The sequence below is a fragment of the Anomaloglossus baeobatrachus genome, chromosome 5, assembly GCF_048569485.1.
Source record: "Anomaloglossus baeobatrachus isolate aAnoBae1 chromosome 5, aAnoBae1.hap1, whole genome shotgun sequence".
In the NCBI taxonomy this organism is placed as follows: Eukaryota; Metazoa; Chordata; class Amphibia; order Anura; family Aromobatidae; genus Anomaloglossus; species Anomaloglossus baeobatrachus.
The window spans coordinates 523,411,221-523,430,607 of NC_134357.1; the positions used below are offsets into that span (position 1 = coordinate 523,411,221).

Genomic DNA, 19,387 nt, shown 5'->3' on the forward strand with positions numbered 1-19,387 from the left:
GTTTATACCCTGTTTGGACCTTTTTTTATATCAATTTTAGTTTGATTTAATACATTTTTGGATTTTAATATCCCTCGGACTTTGTTGCTGGATTACCCTCTGTCTATGGATTGCCAGTATACCCTTTCCCTTGCACGAGTCCTGGATACGGTGACCCCTCCTTTGGCTACAGGTGAGCGGATACCAATCTTTCTTTTTGTCCCTGATATGTCTCCATTTCTATACTGTGCATGTCTGCAGTACCATGAACCTCAAGCATCCTTAAGATGCTTGCTTACAATTGGCACATGTGTCTATTCAATTTGATGATGTAATTAGTGTCATCCCACGTATGCAGGCATCCAGCCATTATGCCAATTATCGTTCCCCTATATGAGGTCAAATGATGCTCCGGTCCTGAAAGTAGCATAGATGATGTGAATCGTGGACCGCCCCCAATCGTCAAAGCAGGCTGTATCACAGCGCATACGCAAGAGGGGAGACAGCTCATACTTGGTTCAGCCCTGTAGCACGCCCATACACAGAATGATTGTGACATGTATGGAAGCGTCCAGCCTCGGGTGTCTATATGTCACATGATGTGTCAGATGACATTGGGTCATGTTTACAAAAGGTAGCCATAGCAACATTGGCCATATTAACCCCTGAGTTTTCAGTTTAAGGCCGCTTTACATGCTGCGACATCGCTCAAGCGATCTCGTTGGGGTCATGGAATTTGTGACGCACATCCGGTCGCTTTAGCGATGCCGTTGCGTGTGACACCTATGAGCGATTTTCCATTGTCGTAAAAACGTGCAAAATCGCTCATCGGTGACATGGGGGTCCATTCTCGAATATCGTTGCTGCTGCAGTAACGATGTAGTTTATCGTTACTGCGGCAGCACACATCGCTCTGTGTGACACCGCAGGAACATCTCCTTACCTGCATCCCGCCCGCAATGCGGAAGGAAGAAGGTGGGAGGGATGTTCGTCCAGCTCATCTCCGCCCCTCCGCTTCTATTGGGTGGCGGTTCAGTGACGGTGCTGTGACATCGCTGTGATGCTGAACGAACCGCCCCCAGCGACGTCCCAGGGCAGGTAAGTAGTGTGACGGGTCCACGCAATGTTGTGCGCCACGGGCAGCGAATTGCCCGTGTCGCACAACCGATGGGGGCGGGAAACCACGCTAGCGATATATCGGTCACGATATCGCAGCGTGTAAAGCGGCCTTTAGTGTTTTAATCTAGGATAAAATTACCAAAGATATAAAAGAGCCAGAATAAAAATATAATGGGTAATGATATTAAAGGCTATGATGGTACCTCCTTAGAACAAAGGAGACCCTCATTTTAATATAAAATATATGTTTACTTAATCTCTGAAGAAAATGCAGCACCTCAATACCTGAGGGATTTACGTGAATACACCTCGAAGTCTCCACATTAACCCAATATATGTAAACCAGTCCCCTTGAAGGTAAGTAAAAGTAACATAAATAAATTATATATTCTGAAAATGAATGTAGATATGATATAGCACCAAAAGGTATAAATCACTGGACCTATGTTACCGAATCGATGTTTATGGTGGGATCTCAAAACAGGCCAAACAATACATTTATATATATATATACAAATTGTAAAGAATACAAAATATGTGAGAGGAGAGGTATGAAAAGATGCCACCAAAGTCAATAGAAAGAAAAATGGAAGAATCCAAATTTATTGCATCAGGGATTGTTCATGTAGTTGCCCATCAAGACCAATAAACAAAGGTGAACCTGAATATGGCTTCTCCCCTATGTGAATTTTCTGGTGCCTATTGAGTTGTGATTTTTGGATGAAAGATCTGTTACATTCTGAACATGAATACGGCTTCTCCCCTGTGTGAATTTTTTGGTGCCTATTAAGTTGTGTTTTTTGAATGAAAGATTTCTTACATTCTGAACATGAATATGGCTTCTCCCCTGTGTGAATTCTCTGATGTCTAACAAGATCTGATTTTTGGTGAAAAGAATTTCCACATTCTAAACAGGTAAATGGCTTTTTCCCTGTGTGAGCTCTCTGATGTATAACAAGAGAGGATTTAGTCCTAAAAGTTTTCCCACATTCTGAACATGAAAAAGGCATTTCACCTGTATGAATTCTCTGATGTATAATGAGTTTGTATTTAAATCTAAAACATAACCCACATTCTGAACATGAGAATTCCTTTTTCTCTGTGTGATATCTCTGATGTCTCATAAGAGATGATTTGTGAAGAAAACATTTCCCACATTCTGAACATGAATATGGCTTTTCACCTGTGTGAGTTCCCTGATGTGTAACAAGTTCTGATTTCTCGTTAAAACACTTCCCACATTCTGAACACAAATATGGCTTAAACGCTATGTGAATTTTTTTATGTTTAACAAGAGCTGATTTAACGTTAAAACATCTACTGCATTGTGAACACGAAAATGGCTTCTCCCCTGTGTGAATTCTCTGATGGATAACAAGAACAGCCTTATTACTGAAATGTTTCTCACATTCTGAACATGAATAGGGCTTCTCCCCTGTGTGAATTTTCTGGTGCTTATTAAGTTGTGTTTTTTGGATGAAAGATTTCTTACATTCTGAACATGAATATGGCTTCTCCCCTGTGTGAATTTTCTGATGCCTATTAAGTTCTGCTTTTTGGACGAAAGATCTCTTACATTCTGAACATGAATATGGCTTCTCCCCTGTGTGAATTCTCTGATGTCTAAGAAGATCTGATTTCTGGTGAAAAGAATTTCCACATTCTAAACAGGTAAATGGCTTCTTCCCTGTGTGACTTCTCTGATGTATAACAAAAGAGGCTTTAATCCTAAAACGTTTCCCACATTCTGAACACGAAAAAGGCATTTCACCTGTATGAAGTCTCTGATGTATAATAAGTTTGTATTTAAATCTAAAACGTAACCCACATTCTGAACATGAAAATTTCTTTTTTTCTGTGTGAAATCTTTGATGTCTCATAAGAGATGATTTGTGATGAAAACATTTCTCACATTCTGGGCATGAATATGGCTTTTTTCCTGTGTGAGTTTTCTGATGTGTAACAAGTTCTGATTTCTGGTTAAAACATTTCCCGCATTCTGAACATGAAAATGGCTTCAACCCTGTATGAATTTTTTGATGTTCAACAAGAGTTGATTTAACGTTAAAACATTTACCACATTCTGAACATGAAAATGGCTTCTCCCCTGTGTGAATTCGCAGATGTTTAACAAGATCTGATTTCTGGGTAAAACACTTCCCACATTCTGAACATGAATATAGTTTTTTCACTGGATGGCCTGTTTGTACTTTATCACCCCTTTTGTGATTTTTAGTTTTCTTAACAGTCTTTGACAGGACCTGTGTAAAATATTCAGGCGACAGCTCTTTGCTTTCCTCTTCATATGTATGTTTTGTTATACACCCATCTTCTGCTTTGAAATCTGAAGCTACCCAATGTTCTTGTAATGTCATGGAACAGTTATCTGCCAAAAACATAACCTTTATTAAAAGAGTTGTCCAGTTACAACAATTTATGAAGAAAATGGGGATGCACAGCAAATAATTAAAGAAGGGATGCTAAATGCTGATGCAACAAGAATATGCAACAAACCAGAAAACCAGCAAAATAAGCACTGCACATAATTTTTTTTATAGATAAAGCACAATTCTTTATTGAATGCCGGACAAGCAAATCCTAAAACCCATTTAAAAAAATGGGAAAACTCCATAATGGTAATACTATCCCAGCACATGATACATAAGTGAATAATAATGGCCCTCAACACATTCTACCAGACAAAAGAGGTGGTGTGTTAGTTGGATATCAATATATTAAGAAAAACACCAACAATAAATATGTGAAGTAGAGAAAAAACAGGAGCACAAAGTCCAGACTTAAAAAAACAAAACAAAAAACAAACAAAAAATCTCCCACATGAATAAGCATTGAAAGCATATATACGAATCACATCTATATACCTAATCTAAGTGTTTTCAAGACTCTGACTGTATACATACACCTGAAGAAGCTGCCACCGGCAGCGACACGCATAGGGTCTGTTTCCCCACCACATATTTTGATTTTACAGGCTTGCTTGGTCCTTACCTGGAGTAGGGCCCTCTGGTCCTGTTGGGCAGATTTATCTTGGTTTGGATTCTACTCCTATTGTCTGTCCGGTTGATACCAGCTTTCCTACCAATTTTATTTGTATAGTCAGGGTATTGAGACCCCTTAGATTAGGTATATATGTATGTGATTTGTATATAGGCTTTCAGTGGTTATTCATGGTTTATTTTTGTTGTTTGTTTTGAGTCTGGATTTTGTTTGCCTGTCTTTTCTCTGCTTCACATAGTTATTGTTGGTACTTTTCTTAAATGACTATATTGAAATCCAACCAGCACAGCACCTCTTTTTGCCTGGTAGAGTGTGTTGAGGGCCATTGTTATTCACTTATGTGGTGGGATTATATTAGTATTATGGGGTTTTCTCATTGTTTTTAAATTAATTTTAGGATTTGTTTGTCCTGCATTAAATAAAGAATTGTGCTTTATCTATAAAAACATTTTGTTGTTTTTCTGCTGTTTTTCTGGTTTGTTAAAACAATTTATCACCGATGCAAAAGATAGGTGAAAATTTACCGATAAGTGGAAATTCAATCGTTGGTACCATAGTCGATCAGCAGAATGAGGAATTCTTATCCCCATTACCAAATGACGCAGCAGGTTGGATGCTTAATGACCTCTCTAATTATTCTCTATAGAACTGCCAGAAAGGGCTGAGTGAAGCCCAAGAGGGAATAAATGGAGTAGTGGTAAAGTATGTGCACTGTCAGCCTAGTAAGGACTCCAGACTGTGTGATTCTGAATGGCCAATTTCTCTACTGTAATTGCATATTGAAATTTTGGGAAAAATATTAGCTAAGCGGGTGACCTCAGTGATTCACTCATTAGTCAAATGGCTCTTTTAGGATGCACCGGTCAAAGGTTCAACTAGAAAGATATTTCCCATATATATATATATATCCTTGGGAACAAAGTTAGCAACAGATTTGCATATTTTCCTAAAGTCTACATATTGTTTGTACCAGTAGAAAGGCTACTCGTGTACTTTCAACTGTTGAAATGGCTTTGAACAGAATTTTCTCCTACAGAAAATCCCACCACAATTTCAGAATTAGGTAGCTGGGTTTCAGATATCCTATCAAGACAAGATGGCTTCTATGATCTTTGACTTTTCTACATTTAGTGGTCACTACTCACCTGAATCGTCATCTGTAGGAATCTCCACTTTATACCACTCATCACAACTCACATTTGTCTCTGTAGTATCAATATGGGTCAGATCTTCACCCTGAAACAGATATTGTAATAGTCACAGACAGATGGAGAAGTGACATCTATGATCAACTCTAATCCTGCCATCTCCACCGTTCTCATTACACAAGAGTAAAACATATAATACTGGTGGATAAAACAAGACTAAGCACAAGACCTTCACAGCCGTCTACACAACATAGGAGATTTCATGATACCTTCTCTCCATCTACCTCATGATCCTTATTTTCTTGTTTACAGTCCTGTGGAAGAAGAGGACGGGGACATCTTTCTGGTGTTGTCCTCTTACTGGATTGAACTGGAGGAAACACATACAGGGACTGAATTCATTCTTTACATCCATATAATTATAGGCCGTGTGTATTTAGTCCTGTCTATTACCTGGTGATGTGAGGGGCTGGGGAACCTCCATCATGATGTCCTTGTACAGATCTTTATGTCCTTCTAAATACTCCCACTCCTCCATGGAGAAATAGACGGAGACATCTTGACACCTTATAGGAACCTGACACATAATGATACCGTCATCCCCCGATCTCTTCATAGCATTACTGTATAATGTCCCAGCATTCCCAGCAGTGTCACCTCTCCAGTCAGCAGCTCAATCATCTTGTAGGTGAGTTCTAGGATCTTCTGGTCATTGATGTCCTCATGTATTAGGGGGTGAAGTGGAGGCCTCGGGATTGGACTCAGGGGTCTTCCCCGTCCCTCAGACACAGGGTCCTGACAGTGATCACTAGAGGTCTTCTTCACTACTGTGTAATCCTGGTTATGGAGAGACACATTAATAAATCTCACTACAGACATTTCCAGAGTCCTCACCTCTCCAGTTCTGTCAATCTGTTATTCCCATAGATAAGAATGGTGTAATGTGACGTCGTCAGAATCTCTCACCTCTCCAGTAAGCCGGAAGAGGATCTCTAGGGTGAGGGCTAATATCCTCTCCACCATCTTGTGTCTGTCTCTATCCATCCTTGACAGATCAATCAGGAAAATTCTCTTATATAAAAGATCTCCACTGAAAGGATCTGATATTGTAGGGACCTGAATGGGAAGAAAATGAGCCAATATAAAATCATAAATGATAAAATGCAGAGATGAACTGATTATTTGCAATTTCAGCTCACCAGCTTTGACAAATTTTCCCCAAAAATTTGATTTACGGTGAGTAAATTCATGCAAATCATATAAATAAAAGGTTTCAAATTGCATGGAAAACATGTATAGAACACTGAATTCCCACTGAAGAAATCTTTAATAACCAAATAACTGCAACCTATCTGGCTAGGAAAAAACAGATGCTAACCAACATGCTACATTATAAACAGTCAAAACGTATCCATTTTTGGGGGGGCAGATACATGTATTGCTGTTATATACAGACAGGTGGTGCAAACAGAAGATGCCGTCACATTTTCATATGGTTGAGTGCAACAATTATCCTGGTTTATTCTCCCCAAAGAGCTTTGCACTTTACTAAATAAAGAAGCTATAATTTTTAGATAGCTTATTAAAAAGCTATACCTTTAATTAAGGAGACAAAACAGGTGTACCGTTTTGAATGTGAAGTAGTTATGGCCTTTCAACTTTAAGTAAGTCTTCCAAAAATGATTCCCCTTTTCTAATGGAGACACAACAGGAGTTCTGGTTTTAAAATGGAGACGTTATGGCTTGTTGTTAGAAAGCATTTTTAAAAAATGTGCCCTATTGTGAAACCTGATTATTAGCGGTACATCTCCCAGCATCAGCATTACGGTCTAGCAATATGAAACACTATGTGCAGCCAGATGTATGACTAGCATGGCTGTGCAGTGGCAGCAGAAGGAGAAGCATGGTAGAGATTAAGGCTGAGGCCACACAGGGATTACTGTGAGTGCTCACGCTCGCAGCACAGCAGGAGCCAAGTATCATGCAACTGTGGTTTGATCGCGCGATCAGGCCGGCGCTGCGGAGGTGAGGGTGGGATTTATCTCCCTATCTCCTCCGTTGCTGGCTGATGCGAGAACCGCACTGCTCTTGCGTTACACCGGTGTAATGACAGAGAAATGCGCTGTTTCTCTCGCCCCATAGACTTATATGGGTGCGAGTGAAAAAAGATCGCATTCCAACCGCAGCATGCTGCAACTGTTTTCTCGGTCCGATAAGGGCTGAGAAAACAATCGCTCATGGGAACTGCCCCATGGAGTAATATTGGTCCGAGTGGAATGCAACTTTTTATTGCATTCCACTCGCTCTGTACAGTTAGGTCCAGAAATATTTGGACAGTGACACAATTTTCGCGAGTTGGGCTCTGCATGCCACCACATTGGATTTGAAATGAAACCTCTACAACAGAATTCAAGTGCAGATTGTAACGTTTAATTTGAAGGTTTGAACAAAAATATCTGATAGAAATTGTAGGAATTGTACACATTTCTTTACAAACACTCCACATTTTAGGAGGTCAAAAGTAATTGGACAAATAAACCAAACCCAAACAAAATATTTTTATTTTCAATATTTTGTTGCGAATCCTTTGGAGGCAATCACTGCCTTAAGTCTGGAACCCATGGACATCACCAAACCCTGGGTTTCCTCCTTCTTAATGCTTTGCCAGGCCTTTACAGCCGCAGCCTTCAGGTCTTGCTTGTTTGTGGGTCTTTCCGTCTTAAGTCTGGATTTAAGCAAGTGAAATGCATGCTCAATTGGGTTAAGATCTGGTGATTGACTTGGCCATTGCAGAATGTTCCACTTTTTTGCACTCATGAACTCCTGGGTAGCTTTGGCTGTATGCTTGGGGTCATTGTCCATCTGTACTATGAAGCGCCGTCCGATCAGCTTTGCGGCATTTGGCTGAATCTGGGCTGAAAGTATATCCCGGTACACTTCAGAATTCATCCGGCTACTCTTGTCTGCTGTTATGTCATCAATAAACACAAGTGACCCAGTGCCATTGAAAGCCATGCATGCCCATGCCATCACGTTGCCTCCACCATGTTTTACAGAGGATGTGGTGTGCCTTGGATCATGTGCTGTTCCCTTTCTTCTCCAAACTTTTTTCTTCCCATCATTCTGGTACAGGTTGATCTTTGTCTCATCTGTCCATAGAATACATTTCCAGAACTGAGCTGGCTTCATGAGGTGTTTTTCAGCAAATTTAACTCTGGCCTGTCTATTTTTGGAATTGATGAATGGTTTGCATCTAGATGTGAACCCTTTGTATTTACTTTCATGGAGTCTTCTCTTTACTGTTGACTTAGAGACAGATACACCTACTTCACTGAGAGTGTTCTGGACTTCAGTTGATGTTGTGAACGGGTTCTTCTTCAGCAAAGAAAGTATGCGGCGATCATCCACCACTGTTGTCATCCGTGGACGCCCAGGCCTTTTTGAGTTCCCAAGCTCACCAGTCAATTCCTTTTTTCTCAGAATGTACCCGACTGTTGATTTTGCTACTCCAAGCATGTCTGCTATCTCTCTGATGGATTTTTTCTTTTTTTTCAGCCTCAGGATGTTCTGCTTCACCTCAATTGAGAGTTCCTTAGACCGCATATTGTCTGGTCACAGCAACAACTTCCAAATGCAAAATCACACACCTGTAATCAACCCCAGACCTTTTAACTACTTCATTGATTACAGGTTAACGAGGGAGACGCCTTCAGAGTTAATTGCAGCCCTTAGAGTCCCTTGTCCAATTACTTTTGGTCCCTTGAAAAAGAGGAGGCTATGCATTACAGAGCTATGATTCCTAAACCCTTTCTCCGATTTGGATGTGAAAACTCTCATATTGCAGCTGGGAGTGTGCACTTTCAGCCCATATTATATATATAATTGTATTTCTGAACATGTTTTTGTAAACAGCTAAAATAACAAAACTTGTGTCACTGTCCAAATATTTCTGGCCCTGACTGTATTACTCGCCGTGTCCTTTGGAGGAGACAGGCAAGGAGATACTGGGTAGATTAGGGCCAGAAACTGTAGTCTTACTACAGAACAATATAGCTGACAATATGGACAGAAAGTAGATGCCAAGCAGAGTACGAACCATCAGCACTGGCGGTAGCAGAATGGTGTAACTGCCAGTGAATGAACAGTCAGCCAGATGGTATAGTCAATTTAATCATTGGCCATCAGTTGATGAAAGTTTGCCTGTTCAATGCCTGATACATTTTTACAAATGTTGGGTTTTCTACACTAGGTGTGGCCTAGTCAAAGATCTGACCTTAATCCGAATGAGATGCTGTGGCATGACCTTAGAAAGGTGGTTTCTACTCGAAAACCCTCCTGTTACGGTATGGCTAGCTGACAGACTACTAGATGGAGAAATACGCCTATCAGAAGTCAGGGTCCACCGTGCAGTGATATTATGGCTGCTGCTGGTAGATAGGTGCCTGAACTGCAACTAGGTAAATGCTACTAAATATCAGAGTCCCCTGACTTAAAGAACCCACAGGGAGGCAAGTAAATGTAAGACCATGAACTCTAATACAACACAGAGAGGTATGGGGTATAGTTATAGTAATGGCAACTCTGTTTCTGCACAGAGGCGTATGAGGTATAGCTATAATAATGGAAACTCTGTTACTGTACAGGGCGCCAAGGCCTGAGATCTCGTGTTACAGATCACACGGATGCTCTAATATAAACTCTACCGAGCACTGGTAATTCACAGCGTCAGGTTACAACTTATCACTTCTGTTACTTCACAGAAGCAAACATATATATATATATATATATATATATATATATATATATATATATATATATGTGTGGCGTACACAGTACGAATAGGGTGTATTTAGTGGACACTAACCGTATCCCACAATGAAAGAGACTCAAAGGGTGTGTAGAGGAGTCAATGAGGTCAATAGCTCCTATCAAGGACTACTGTGCAGTTCCACCGGCTAACCACCAGTGAACCCAGAAGCTCTGCCTAACCATCAACTGACCCTAAACCGGTCTGATGTGACCGCGACGCCTCGCCCTACACCTACCTCCTAACCCTGTATCAGTCCCAGAGGACTTCGACGCCTGGCCCTGTACTAATGTGGTGTTTGCTGGACCACATATGAAGACGACTGAGCGTGGCCATGTGGGTGCCCAAGGCTTATATAACCTAAGGACAGCCCACAAGATGGAGATCCCTATGGCCCGCCCAAACCATAACCAATGTCACTGTGGCCAATGGGATCGTGCCACATCATCTATGATGTCACTACAGCCAATGGGATCGCGCCACGTCATCTGTGATGTCACCACGGCCAATGGGATTGCGCCACGTCATGTGGACACCTGATGCATTAAGTGCCTGAACATGCTCAGAAGCCTGAACCACTGACTTAGGAGGGCTTTACACGTTGCGAAATCGCTGCCGATATATCATCGGGGTCACGCCATTAGTGACACACATCCGGCGCCAGTAGCGACATCGCAATGTGTAAATCCTAGGTGCGACGATGAACGAGCACAGAAGCGTACAATATCGCTGATCTGTGTAACGTCGTTCATTTCCATAATGTAGGGTCGACCGCAGGTACGATGTTGTTTGTCATTCCTGCAGCTCCACATATCGCTATGTGTAAACCCGCAGGAGCAACAAACATCTCCTTACCTGTGTCCCGATGGCAATGCGGAAGGGAGAAGGTGGGCAGGATGTTATGTCCCGCTCATCTCCGCCCCTCCGCTTCTATTGGCCGACTGCTTAGTGACGTCGAACGCACCTCCCCCATGAAGGAGGGATTGTTCGGCAGTCACAGCGACGTCGCCAAGCAGGTATGTGCGTGTGAAGCTGCCGTAGTGATAATGTTCGCTACTGCAGCAATCACCACATATCGCATGTATGTCGGGGGCGGGTGCTATCGCGCTGGACATCGCTAGCACTTGCTAGCGATGTCGCAACGTGTAAGGCCCGCCTTAGTCTCAGAATTAAAGCCCGCTTAACACGCTACAATATATCTTACAATGTGTCGGCGGGGTCACGTCGTAAGTGACACACATCCGGCATCGTAAGGTACATTGTAGTGTGTGACAGGTACGTGCGATTGAACGTTAAAACGATCATCGCATACACGTCGTTGAATCCTGACGAATTGCACGTCAGGTTGTTCAATGTTCCCGAGGCAGCACACATCGCAGTGTGTGACACCCCAGGAACGATGAACAGATCTTACCTACGTCCTGCGGCTCCCGACCCACAATGCGGAAGGAAGGAGGTGGGCGGGATGTTTACATCCCGCTCATCTCCGCTTCTATTGGCCGGCTGCCATGTGACGTCGATGTGACGCCGAACGTCCCTCCCACTCCAGGAAGTGGACGTTCGCCACCCACATCAAGGTCGTATGGAAGGTAAGTACGTGTGACGGGGGTTAATAGTTTGTGCGGCACATTCAACAAACTGAACGTGCCATACATACGATGGGGGCGTTGCAAATCGCATACGATATTGTATGCGAAATTGCAAAGTGTAAAGCAGGCTTAAAACTATCAGGCTGATCATGCTCAGAAGGCACAATCCAGGACTTAGGCTGAAAACACCTAGATGTTCAAGTCAGTACCTGAGACTCAAGGAAGTGAATCGAACAAGGCAGAGCATAGGGGGAAATCGTCCCAGGAGGCATCTGAGAAGACGCCACAGCTCGGTTTGTGACACCTCCAATGTGGCTGAATTACAACAATTCTGCAAATATATGAGTGGTAAAAAATTCCTCAAGAGCATTGTAAAATTGTAACACATTGCCAGTTATCGTAAATGCTTGATTGCAGTTGTTGCTGCCAAGGGTGGACCAAGGTTATTAGGTTTAAGGGGGCAATTCCTAGATGATAAAACTGCACACTGATGGCTTGCATAGAGCACTGTTCACACATGCACAAACACAAGCCCGCAGCCTATTAGGTGATGTCTATACTTTGGAAATGTGTGTGTGATTTGCTCCTCCTGCATCTGTGATGCCTCCACTTAGTGGGGGTTTAGCTGCACCCTGCTTGAGTATGTTTTTGGCCTGGGCAGTTTACAACTTCTGCCCAGCTTTGCTGTAAGTAAATGCTTAATTTTTGGAGGATATTCATTCCTCTTTATGTTGCTATTTTTTATATAAAAGGTTCAAAGTTCATCAGCAATTTCCCCTTTTTTCAACAAAATTTACAAAACAATTTTTTAGGGACCACATCACATTTGAAGTGACTTTGAGAGGCCTAGGTGACAGAAAATACCACAAAGCAACACCATTCTAAAAACTGCACCCCTCAAAGTGCTCAAAATCACACCCAAGAGGTTTATTAACCCTTCAGGTGCTTCACAGGAACTAAAGCTATATGGAATGAAAAAAAATATATATATAATTTTACCTAAAAATGTTGCACTAGAAACAGTTTTTTGACTTTTATAAGAAATAACACAACAAAATGTTTCTTCTGAGCGTGCTGATGCCCCACATGTGGTCAGAAACTCTGTTTGGACAAATGGAAACTCTCTGAACATAAGGAGCAATATTTAAATTTTGGAACACAAATTTGGCTGAAATAGATTACGGGCACCATGTTGCATTTGCCGGGCCGCTAAGATACTGAAATTGCAGAAACCCCGCACAAGTGACCTCATTTTGGAAACTAGACCCCTCAAATAATTTTATTTAGGGGTATAATGAGCATTTTAAACACACAGATACTTCACAGAATTTGATAACATTAGGTATTATATTGAACATTTTCATTTTTTTCAGAAATTGTTGCTTTAGCACCAAATTTGTTACCCACGTTTGTATGAGCGCGGTGATACCCCACATGTGGCAAGAAACCTCTGTTTGGACAAATGGGAGGGCTTGGAACAGAAGGAGCAATATTTGAATATTGGAAAGCAAATTTGGCTGAAATAGATTGCGGGCACCATGTTGAATTGGTACGGTCTCTAAGGTACTTAAACAGCAGAAACCGCACACAAATGACCCCATTTTGGAAACTAGACCCCTCAAGGAATTTATGTAGGCTGTTTGGTGAGCACCTTGCACCCCCAGGTGCTTCACAGAATTTTATGATGTTGAGCCGTGAAAATAAATAAATTATTACCACAAAATTGTTACTTCAACCAGAAAGCTTTTTTCTTTTCACAAGGGTAACAGGAAAAAAAATGCACCATACAATTTATTGTGCAATTTCTCTTGAGTATGATGCTTCCTCATATTTGGTGGTAATCAACTGTTTGGGCGTACAGCAAGGCTCAAAAACGAGCCATTTGACTGCAAAATTGGAAGGAATCATTAGCAAATGCCATGACACGTTTGGAGAGTCCCTGATGTGCTTAAACAGTGGAGTTTCCTCACATGTGACCCCCATTGTGGAAAGTAGACCACTCAAGGATTTAAATCAGGGCTATAGTGAGCATTTTGAACCCACAGTTACTTCACAGAATTTGATAACCTTAGGTCATCATATTGAAAATTTAAAAAAAAAAAATTTCACAAAAATGTTCCTTTAGCATCAACTTTCTCACTTTTTCAAGACACAACACCAAAGTGGACCCCACAGTTTGTTATCCAATTTCTTATGCACGCAGGGATACCTCACATGTGGTCACAAATCTCTGTCAGCCCTCCTGTGGAGATGCGAGTGTTGTCCACGGGAGAACTGTCCACTATCTGGGTTTGTGCCACTGTGGACTTTAGCTCTGTTCTCCCCGTGGAGGACACTCACGTCTCCGCAGCATAAATTGACATACTGCAGCTTGGGAAGTCATGACATAGGTCAGTTTATTCTGTGAAGAAAAGAAGTACAGCGGGCAGGAGATTTCTAAAAAACCTTCCAAACACGCTGCGTCCAAAACGCTGCAAACCCTAATCGTGGGCACACAGCCTAAAAAGCTAGTATAGATAGACGGACAGGGGTAAAACACATAATGTTCCACCCCCTGCATATTCTAAGCTGGCACCATTTATTGACTTTTATGTGGCACTAAAGGGTGTTTAGCCTTGTATTTAGCCCCCAAAAAATTAACTAAAAAGAAACGATGTGGGACCCCCCGCATTTTTAATAGCCGGCTAGGGTAAAGCAGACGGCTGCAGCCTGCAGTTGGCAGCTTCATCTTGATTGGTAATCAAAAACGGAGGTCACCCCATGCTGTTTTTAAAATTATTTATAAATAAATATATTTTTTTTAAAAAAACGTGGGGTTCCCCCAAGTTGGATAACCAGCCAAGGTGAAGCTGATAGCTGGGATGTGGTATTCTCAAGGTGGGAAGGATCATGGTTATTTGGCCCTTCCCAGCCTAAAAATAGCTGGATGCAGCCACCCCAGAAATGGCGCATCCATTAGATTTGCCAATGCTGGAGCTTTGCCCGGCCTGTCCTGTTGACCTGGTGCGGTGACAATTGGGGTAATATAATGGCTTGATACGAACTATAATGTCAGCTGGCATCAACCCCCGGGGTTAGTAATGTCGAGGCGTCTTTCAGATACCCGACATCACTAACCCAGTCAGTAATTAAGAAAACAATTTTTTTTTTTTAATTGAAAAAATACTCCACCATGATTCATTTTGAAGGGCCCACGACAACTCGGTCTTCCAGGAAATGAGGGGCACGCTCAGTAAATGTATCCCCCATTTTCTGGAAGTGTAGGCATACTCCCCGAGTCACACTGAGAGCAGTGTGAACTGCAGTAACCTCAGTCTCACTGCTCGCAGAGAGCCACCTAAGAGCCAGCTCTCTGCGCATGCCTCCGCCATTTTTTCGTTCAAGGAAGAGGGGTCGCGAGGGATCGCCGCTGCAGGAGGTATCGGCAGAGGACAGTAAGGGACCTGGGGAGGACTTTTCCGTGTCATCTGACATGTCAGATAAGACCGAAATCAAAGGAAGAGGATGAACCTCTGCGCCCAACATTTTAGATGATCGGGAGGTGGTGGAATGGGGGAGGCGGGGGGACTTTGGCCACACTGGGAGACCGAGGGAGGACATTTATCTCCCATCTGACATGTCTGATCATGGCCGGCTTTAGGCATGTGCGACTTGTGCGGCCGCACAGGGCGCCGACGGCCATGCTTCAGGGGGGGCGCCGCAGAGAGGTAAGAAGTTAATTTCCTGCGTCTCTGTGCAGGTAGACGGCCGGGTGCCAGTCTCTCTGTGCGGGCGGCCGGCCGCCTGCCTCTCTGTGCGGGCGGCCGGCCGCCTGCCTCTCTGTGCGGGCGGCCGGCCGCCTGCCTCTCTGTGCGGGCGGCCGGCCGCCTGCCTCTCTGTGCGGGCGGCCGGCCGCCTGCCTCTCTGTGCGGGCGGCCGGCCGCCTGCCTCTCTGTGCGGGCGGCCGGCCGCCTGCCTCTCTGTGCGGGCGGCCGGCCGCTAGTCTGTGCAGGTGGCCGGCCGCCTGCCTCTCTTTGCGTGCGGGCGTCCGCCTGCTTCTCTGTGCGGGCGCCGGCCGCTTGTCTGTGAGGGCGCCGGCCGCTTGTCTGTGCGGGCGGGCGCCTTCCTCTCTGTGTGGGCGCCAGCCGCTTGTCTGTGCGGGCGGGCGGCCGGCCGCCTGCCTCTCTGTGCGGGCGGCCGGCCGCCTGCCTCTCTGTGCGGGCGACGGTCGCTTGCCTCTCTGTGCGGGCGACGGTCGCTTGTCTATGCGGCCGGCCGCCTCCCCGCGCGGGCGACCGGCCGGCCAGCTATCTGTCTTTGCGGGCAGCAGTGGCTGTGTGGAGCAGGGCGGTGTGGCTGATGTCCCAGATGCTCTGGGTTCAAATGATGGTGTCCGGGGCGGCGCGTGTGCAGATGGATCCCTTAGCTCAAGATCTTGTCATTGAACTGAGAGCTCAATCTGCTCCGGAGGCTATTTCTTTGAAGCCCGCACCGCTGACAGAGCATCTGGGACACCCACCGCACCAGCCTGCTCCACACAGCAAGCACAGCTTCCGCTGCCAGCACCGCCACACCGTTCCCACCGCCGTGCCTGCCTCCTGTGACTCTGCTCCCTCTCCAGTAAGACAACAATGAAGTATAAGACGGACCCCATTTTTTTAATCTCTAAATTTGGGGTGCGTCTTATAATCCGGCACATCTTATAAAACAAAAAATATGGTATATGCTTTTGTTACCATCAAGGATATGTGATTGTGTTCCTGGAGTGGGCATCATTTTCATGCAAGGGGTGTTTGTGCGTGTGTGTGTGTGTGTGTGTCCTTACATAGTAGTATATTAATGTGCACCCATTATTGTAAAATTGCACCTCCTTGAAGCATAACTACATACACCCTTTGTAATAAAATGATGCCCCGTTCCAGTCCATAAAAGGGAAGTCCACTACTTGGACAACCCCTTCTCATTCCCCTTGTTTGCTACAGAAAAATAAAGAAAGCTATACACCCCTCCAGTGCAGCCTCGGTTCCAGCGATGTCTAAAACTGCGTTCCAGGGACATCTGTGACATTGTTATGACACACGAGCCCCAAAAGCAATCAGCGCCGGCTTTCTTATACCCACCTTTGGACATTTCGGCAGAAATTCAGTGTAGCGCTCACATCCTGCTCAAATGTCTGAAGGCGGAGAGAGAGACACTGGGCGCTGTTTGGTCAAGGGGCCTCATGGAACGCAGCTTTAGACATCGCTGGAACCGAGGCCGTACCGGAGGGGAGTATAGCTATATTTATTTTTCTGGGGCAAACAAGGGGAATGAGAAGGGGTTGTTGACATCCCTTTTTTGGATTGAAGTGGGGCATCATTTTATTACAAAGGGTGTATGTGGTTATGCTTCAACAAATGGAATGAATAGGGGTTGTCAAATTTAGTGGACAGCCCTTTTAAAGGGGCTGTTCTTTTAGTAAATGTCTAACCTAAGGTGTAGGTTATTATAAAGAAATTATAATGCTGTTACGCAAACACCGTAAATTTTAAAAAAAAACTTTGGGAAAAATCACTCCAAAAATGTTTTTTAGTCTTACTGAAAACACAAAAATGGAATAAAAAGCCAACAAAAGTCATATGTGAAGGAATAAGCCCTAAAAGCTCTTTTGAACAAAAAAATTAAAAACGTTACAGCTCTCAGAATATGGCGATGCAAAAAAATTAATTTTTGTAAAATATTGCTCTTAGTGTGCAAACGTCGCAAAGTATAAAAAATTGTATAAATCTGGTATAGTGTAATCGTTCTGACCCGAAGAATAAATCAATAGAAGAATACAAGGCACTCCCAAGATTGGCTGCAACGTGTGATTTATTTAATGTGCATAACAACAGAACGTTTTCGGTCCGTAGACCTTCCTCAGTAAGCACATTTGTAAAGAGAAGTTAAGCGTGGGTGATTAGCGCGGTGTCCACCGCCGCATGGAGGTTGCCACGTGGACACCGCGCTAATCACCCACGCTGAACTCCTCTTCACGAATGTGCTTACTGAGGAAGGTCTACGGACCGAAAACGTTCTGTTGTTATGCACATTAAATAAATCACACGTTGCAGCCAATCTTGGGAGTGCCTTGCATTATTCTATTGACAAAAGGCCTTGGAACCTGAAGCGCACCCCTACATCTATTACCATCAGCACAGAGGAAGTGCCATTTACTTCTTGTTGTACCGAAGAATAAATCAGTCATCACTTTTATCGCATGGTGAACTGAGCAAAAAAATTAAAAGAATAAGCAAATCGCTGGTTTTCCCTCAAAAATCTGAATAAATAGCAATCAAGAAATGTTATGTACCCCATAATAGTACCAAAAATACCTCAGCTTATTGCGCAAAAAATAAGCTTCCACACAGCCCTGTTCGCTCCAAAAAGAAAAAAGTTACAGTTCTCACAATATGGCGACAAAAAAAACTTTTTTTTTTTTTATAAAAAAAAAAAAAAAAAAAAAGCATTTTCACTGTGTGATAGAAGCTGAACAAATCTGGTATCACTGTAACAGCACCAACAAAGAGAATCTGTCAGCAGCTTCTGCTACCTCACCAGAGATTACTGACTGCATCCGTTCTGACATATTCTAAGATTTAAGATTTTAGGCCTGTTTTGCATGTCAGCGAAAAACAAAGACGTTTTTCACTGACGTGTGAAAAGCGCATGTGTCCCTCTGTGTGCCGTGATTCACAGCACACGTGGGTTGTCAATGTGCAATCCGTGATCTGTGATACATGATAGCACATGGAGATAAACTCACCTGTCCCCGCTCCTGCTGTCCGTGGTGCTGAACTCTCCGACTCTGCTGCATCTGGCCGCCGCTGTGTCTCCCCTCTGCAAGTACTTCTGGGTCGGCTGTGCCATGCATAAATGAATATGCATGACAGTAATTAGCCGGGCAGGAAGCAGCAGCCAGCAGAGGCCGGAGACAGCTGGAGAAGTTGAATGTAAAAATCACTTTATTTTCAATGTCCGTGTTTTTCTGGTACATGTTTCACGGATCACACTATAGTGTGGTCTGTGGGACATCAGTGATGCCGGAAAAAAGCGGACATGTTTCTGTGCACAACAGATAAAGCGCGTGAGCAACAGGGAGTACCTGCCTAAAAAAGCGCTGCACATACACCATAGCAAAGGGACATGATGCACAGCAATTTCAAAATGATTTTGCTGTGCACATGTTCCGTCTTTGGTTAATTATTTTAGCTGCTGTAGGCTTCAAAAGCCATGAAACGGCTAAAAGAAGTAACCTTCTCATTCGTGGGGCGGCTAAAATTGGAAGAAGCCACTCGCTCTATATACTTAAAGGACACAGAATACCGTCATTGCATAGACACCAGAAATGAAGCCAGTAAGAACGGCGCATACATATAGACTTTCAGGATGTTTTTTGCAAATGATTTTTATTTTTTTTTTAAATAACTAAATTGCAGTATGCTTAGGGCGAGGCTTTTTTGTCATTTTACAGTACATGAAAAACAAACTCAGCAGAAAAGCAATACAACCGGGCACCGGGGTCATGTGATCTGCAGCCAATCAGCGGCTGCTTCACTATCCCTCTTTCAACACTGTAATCCAGAAGAAATGAGAGCTGCTGCTGTTTTATGACTTCCTCTGGATGTTAGAATTATCTAAAGGATGAGAGAGTAAACCAGCTGCTGATTGGCTGCAGGTCGCCTGTGACATGGTTTGGGGGCACCAAAGGGTGATTTGGCACAGGGCGC

The 19,387-nt window shown here is 43.5% G+C and overlaps 1 protein-coding gene across 1 annotated transcript in view; it reads right to left on the bottom strand.

The window, feature by feature from the left end:
- Positions 1-1,097: 1,097 nt before the first annotated feature.
- Positions 1,098-19,387, bottom strand: part of LOC142312884 (uncharacterized) — a 361,786-nt gene continuing 343,496 nt past the window's right edge. The window contains exon 34 of the mRNA XM_075351868.1: positions 1,098-3,265. Coding sequence (XP_075207983.1) covers positions 1,701-3,265 — 1,565 coding nt within the window. The 3' untranslated portion in view covers positions 1,098-1,700. The remainder of the gene's footprint in view (positions 3,266-19,387) is intronic.